Source organism: Cyprinodon variegatus, unplaced genomic scaffold (genome assembly GCF_000732505.1).
Source record: "Cyprinodon variegatus isolate N-32 unplaced genomic scaffold, C_variegatus-1.0 Scaffold760, whole genome shotgun sequence".
NCBI lineage: Eukaryota > Metazoa > Chordata > Actinopteri > Cyprinodontiformes > Cyprinodontidae > Cyprinodon > Cyprinodon variegatus.
Window position 1 is genome coordinate 158,686 of NW_015151213.1, and position 5,643 is coordinate 164,328.

At 39.3% G+C, this 5,643-nt stretch overlaps 1 protein-coding gene across 1 annotated transcript; it reads right to left on the reverse strand.

The window, feature by feature from the left end:
* Positions 1 to 686: 686 nt before the first annotated feature.
* Positions 687 to 4,260, reverse strand: LOC107098232 (SLAIN motif-containing protein-like). Its single transcript, XM_015395763.1, has 7 exons — positions 3,848 to 4,260; positions 3,605 to 3,735; positions 3,406 to 3,513; positions 1,716 to 1,784; positions 1,277 to 1,564; positions 999 to 1,124; positions 687 to 913 (listed from the first exon to the last, which is right to left on the reverse strand). The coding sequence occupies exons 1-7, from the start codon at positions 4,258 to 4,260 to the stop codon at positions 687 to 689; spliced, it is 1,362 nt and encodes a 453-aa protein (XP_015251249.1).
* Between the last annotated feature and the right edge of the window lie 1,383 nt (positions 4,261 to 5,643).

The following is a 5,643-nucleotide window of genomic DNA, read 5'->3' on the forward strand; positions in this document are numbered from 1 at the left end:
ATTGTGACACCTATGCCAATACTCTCCTATCCAGATAAACAATAAATTAACTTAATTTACATTTTAAATGAGATGTGTGATTACATCTGCATGCTTGTTTCCCTTATTTCCCCTTGTTTTACAAAACCATAAATACGTGATAATAAAATATACATTTCACAGCAAATTCAAAAGGTCCAACAAACTAAAAAATAAAAAAAAGACTAGCAAAGCAAAGATTTTCTTGCAGCTTGCAGGAGTTTTATCCCAGTAGAGAAAAACTATTTTCTTATGATAATATTTGCCATAACTGGTTGGTCATTTGGACCTTTTTTATTCTTTACCTTTATGGTTTTACTGTAAAGTCAATTTATCATAATGCATGAATTTGGTTTCTAAGCCTAACGTGATAGCTGCAGTGTCGCAGGACGTTGGATTCAGACCATTTTTATTGTTTATTGCAATAATTTCTGGGACAATTTATCGTCCAGCAATATTTGTTTTTGTTAAGGCCTAAATTCACCAGATATTATTAGGGGGTATCAGAGTAAAGGGGTCAGGTCATGCACTTCTCTGTTTTTATCTGTCACATCCCAATAAATACATGGCAGGTTGGGGTTAGAAGGTCACAGATATGCTGGAAGTTTTAGGGGTGTGAATACTTTTCGTGTCCTTCCTTATGAAAAGAGATTCCCTGGCAAAATCTTTTATCTCTGAGTGGATGAGGCATGTCTGCCCCAAGCCGCCTTGGTCGGGCTCTCCTGTGAGGCAAAAACCCGCCCGCGAACAGGAAGGTACCCCTTGGATGGGTGAGGCCTGCTGGGACTGAGAGACTGGGACCTGAACTGTCTTCTCATCGCTGTTATCCGCTCAGAGTCCCTCAACAGGTCGGTCCCACTGCTGGAGTTCAGGGATGCAAATCCATAGCCTGGAGCTGGTGGTTAAATGCAATGGAAGACATGAGCCATGAGAACTGTTCTAATTTCTATAGCCTGTGGACAGCAGAGATGGGTAGAAACCTGGTGGATGTTGGCTGGTTTTGCCAGCAGGTTGGTAGTCATCAACCTCTAAGCTCCGGCTGTTCCTGACGGCCTGCAGGGACCGCAGACTCGTCTGCCTCGGTGACCTGGTCCTGCCTGAAGACGCTGCATCCAGGAAAAGATCCAATTTATTACTTTAAATTGGAAATGCACAAGAAGAAGAAAATGGCCACCCTTCTGATTCTGGTTTAAACCTAACCTCTATATCTAACTGTATAAGTTACTAATGATGGGAAAGGACCGGCGTGGCTTTTTACCTTTACTCTGAGCGAGTCTCAGCAGCTTGAACTGGGTCACTTGCTGATGAAGTTTGGTCAGTTTTGGACTCTGGCAGCCCTCCTTGGCCGCTGGCACCGGTAACCTGCAGCTGGGAGAGCCCACTGCTGCTGGACCAGGCTTGCAAGGAAAACCTGGAACACTGTTTTTAATTCTGGGACTGAAGTCATCGCTGTGGTCAACCTCAGAGTTGGAAAAGGAGGAAAACATGTCTGGGTTTCTCTTCAAGAGAGCAACAGCCGGCAGGGAAATATATTCCTGTCTTAAACCTGAAGAGCACAGATTAGAAGGGTTTTAGTCAGATCTTTTTTAAATGTAAAAATATTCCAAATCTGAATACACACTAGAAAACTCCTAGGATGTCACTGCAAGGGATCAAAACCAGCTCCCCACCAAGCCCCTTAGGTCCTTTATACTCACTGTTTTCCTGTATCTTGGCCATAATATGAACATCCGTTATATCCTGTAATCTGTAATCCTTATCAGGATCTGTGAAAAGGTAAAAACAAGACCTTTATTTTTTTTTGCTAATTGAGCAACAGTGTTAAAGTCATACTCTGGGTTAAAAGTTTTTTTTTTTAACCAATTAAGCTCTTTGAAGTTTTGATGGTAAATAAAATCTTATTCAGTCACTTTTTTAATGAAAGAAGCTCCAAATTTTCACACCAGTTGGGTCCCTTCTACATTTGTTAAAATATCCAGTGACTCTTTCATTCAGACACCATGTAGTGCAATCGGGAAGTCCACTTTTCCATTTCCACCTGGTAATAAATGATTGACTGAGGTTTTCTCCCTCTGCTTTTTTTCTCTGTTTCCTAATTATGCATGTTTTCTTACTTAAGTTCAAACTAATAACTCATATTTAAGATTCTATGTAAGATCTAAAATCTTTAAGAATCCGGATCTTATTCTTTTAAACTTTTTTTATGGTTATGCAAATAAAAATACTCAGGGCCTGATCTCCAGAAGGTTTGTACGTCTTAAAATAGGCGCAAATTTTTTTTGTAAATGCTGAGGAGATCTTCAAAGATGGTGAGCAGTGATATATGTTTCCAAATCAGCGAATGCAAAACATTTGTTGTGTGTTTTCCTTCATCAATAGGAAGATCATATCCTAATGACCAAACTGCCGAAACTCAAGGGTGAAAGATATGGAAAAGTTAACATTTTCCTAGAGTAAAGCGTTTTTTTTTCCCAAACTGGAAACTAAACTACAGTTTTTTTCCCAAACTGGAAACTAAACTACAGTCTCCGTTTTTTTACGTATTTTTCAGTTCTTCTAAAAATCAGGTGCAAAATGACACACAAAGATATCTGCAGTCATAGTGGCTATAAAGGAGGCAATGAAACAATAACAGATGATAACGAGAGATTCTGTGCTTATGTAAACATATTTGGGCTGAAAGAAATAACAGTTGAATAATATAAAAACAGAAAAAAACATTGACCTTATTTTTCAATGTTTTGTGTCAAGCTGCTGTTGGTGGGAGCAAGCGGAGACAAATCCAGATGTTTAGAGAACAATCTGCTCACTTTATATATTTAACTTAAGTTATTATAATTTTTTTTTTTTTACTTTTGTTTGCACTTTAAGACAGTCCGCCTATTTAACCTGCACAATAAATGTTATTCACTATTTTCATTATTATCCTATGTAAACATCTATTACCATAACCCACATCTCCATGGCTTTGAACCTCATCTTTCTTTTACAGTCACTTATACTGCCAGTAGATCCCCCAATCTGCTCATTTTCATGAGGGCGGAACAAAGCCGGTTTGCAGGTCTTCACATTTGCGCAGCAATCTTTGTAGATCAACCTCACACCCCCACTTATTGCATGTACCGTACTAAATAAAATATAATGCGTGTAATTTAGTGCCTGCTATTTTTGAATCTTTAAAGATGTATGCTGCAGCTGAGAGTTGTTAATGTTGCTTTTTACTTCCATACATCAGAAAGTAAACTGTAGTATTTTGAAGTATTTTATGTATAAACCATGAGGTGGAAAGCTAAATCTTTGACACAAAGTCCTGCACTTGCGGTGTAAGCATTTGTTTTCGACTTTTTGTGTGAATCTGATTCCTTTTAAAGAAAATGAGGGCCTTACCTAAACCATCAGAGTCATTGAGGGATGTGTTGACCGATGTTTTTTCCCAACAGCCACGGGATGAATGAGTGACAACTGGTGCATGTCTGTAGAGGTAGTAACTTGATCCTGGCAATGGCAGAAAAAAGCAAACCAGTGACTGAGTGATTTTGAACCCCATATCTTTTCAAACATTCGTAAGGCAAAGCAGCTTTCTGACTTCCATGCAGCCTTTTCATCAGTCCCCGACGTGCAGCCTCCATCTCAGGACTGGGGTTATCCAGTACGTGTCGGCACCATCTGAGAGCAGAGTCCTTTTCAAATGACTGCTTGTTTGGAGGTTCATATAACCTGTAAGAAAATGAAATTCACATATTTCCCCACTTTGGCTCACAGGGAGGCGCTGAGCTGTTAAATAAATGACCACACACCCCACAGAAAGCTGAGCTCTGGTAGAACTTACCAAATCTCTTCATCCTCCAAGTTTCCCTCTAAATCAAGGATGTCCACCACGTCTAAAGCAGACTGCTCCACCTCTGGGTCTTCACCATCCCAGAGGTCTTTTTCTCTGTCATAGTAGTACAAAGGGCTGTCAGAACTATCCCATGGCTGTGGTGAATTACAGCCAGACTTCAAGCTATCCAGTCTTTTTCTAGCGTCCATGGCAAATGATCTGCCGTTGCAGTTCTTGACTCTCGCTGGCTCAACACTAGTCCATAAGTTCCAGTAGATATCTGACTGTTCCTCCAGCTGCACACTGCTTCCTTTGACTTCATTAGCTATTTCATGACGTTTCACCATCCCACCAAATTCCACCTGTCTCTGACAGCACAAACATTTTCTCCAGCTTCTTTTCACTGGGTCTTGATGTTCCATTTTTCTGTGTGATATTTTCAGACCTCCTCTTGGCTCTGAAGCTTCCGTCCAGGAATGTTGATGAAATCTTGAATAATACTGGATAAAGAAGCCGTTTAAAGCAGCTTTAACATTTTCTTCTTTGCACAGAGAGGAGGCAAGTTCTATTGACCCAGATTTGTTGAGTGTGGCCGTTAAGTGAGGGACTCAACAGATTGGATGGATTTAGAGAAGCATCACAAGCTTAGGCGGATTAAAGAGGCCACAGGTAGCAACTAAGAAGGGAAAAGAAGAGCAAGTCTGCATCAAAAGTCCATGTTAGTATTGACACTATATATATGCTATACATCCTCGAGTTTCATGTCTTTACCTTTCATGCTGTAAGATAAAGATTTTTCTGTTCTTATGTTGAATCCTGTTGGTTCATCAATGAACACCAGTGGGATCATGAAAGCAGAGACTTCTCTCAATGCTTAGCTTTTATATGGCAAACAAGACAGTAGAGCAGCTAGTGAAGGAAGCTAAGTGGGCTATAGCAGTGATTCCATTTATTTTGGATGGAAAAGGTCAGACCAGGAAACCTGGTCCTAATCAAAAGTTGGGTGATGAATATCTGCTATGACTCTTTATACTACCATGAGAGCTATAGTGTCGGTGATTTTTAGGTGCCATACCATTTAAGTAAGAAGATAAGACAATGTCCCCTGGGAATGTTTCCCAACCTTTTTTGATTTGTGTACCCCTTTGGGCATTATGTCTTACCATGAGTACTGCTCTCAGTCAAAAATATTGATGACTGTCCAAAAGTGGAACGTACGATAACTGGTTATGAAATAAAGACTATTATACTTTTAATTTGAGCATTCAATTCTTATCATTTTATTGTATTGTATTTGTATACTATAAATATGTATTTATAAAACTGGAGCTTATCTGAGTAACTCCCTTAAATTCAAATATAAACTTGATGAACTAGGAACAAAATACAAAACAAAATTTATTGTCAGACTGACTTAATTAGTTCTGTTTTGTTTTCAGTTATAGAGTTTGCTTTGATGAGCTCTGATAGCTCAGTGTTTAAAACAGCTGATCCCAGGCTGTTCTCTACATCCTGTCCTTTGCTTGGTTTGGAGGTTTGTAAAAGCTGAAGGTAAACTCAAATAAAAACTTATCTTTTGGTTGATTGGTCCTCACAAAGCAGAACAAATCCCAGCCCTATTTTATCTTACTACCAAAGAAAAAAAATATTTTGATGTACCCCTTGCAATGAACTCGTGGACCATTACGGGTACACATACCGTGTAATCATTGGGAATCCCTGGTGTATGGGATTGACATGTAAGGGAGGAAATACTTGGTCATCAAAGTTATAGAGTTAAAGCTGGACAAGTAGCCAATCATTTG

Excerpts from the sequence above, each read along its gene's own strand:
- LOC107098232 (XM_015395763.1), bottom strand. The coding sequence starts at position 4,260 with ATGGAACATCAAGACCCAGTGAAAAGAAGCTGGAGAAAATGTTTGTGC. Across the intron at positions 3,736-3,847 it reads TTGGAGGATGAAGAGATTTG|GTTATATGAACCTCCAAACA; the intron begins GTAAGTTCTACC and ends ATTTTCTTACAG. Across the intron at positions 3,514-3,604 it reads GATGAAAAGGCTGCATGGAA|GATCAAGTTACTACCTCTAC; the intron begins GTCAGAAAGCTG and ends TGCCATTGCCAG.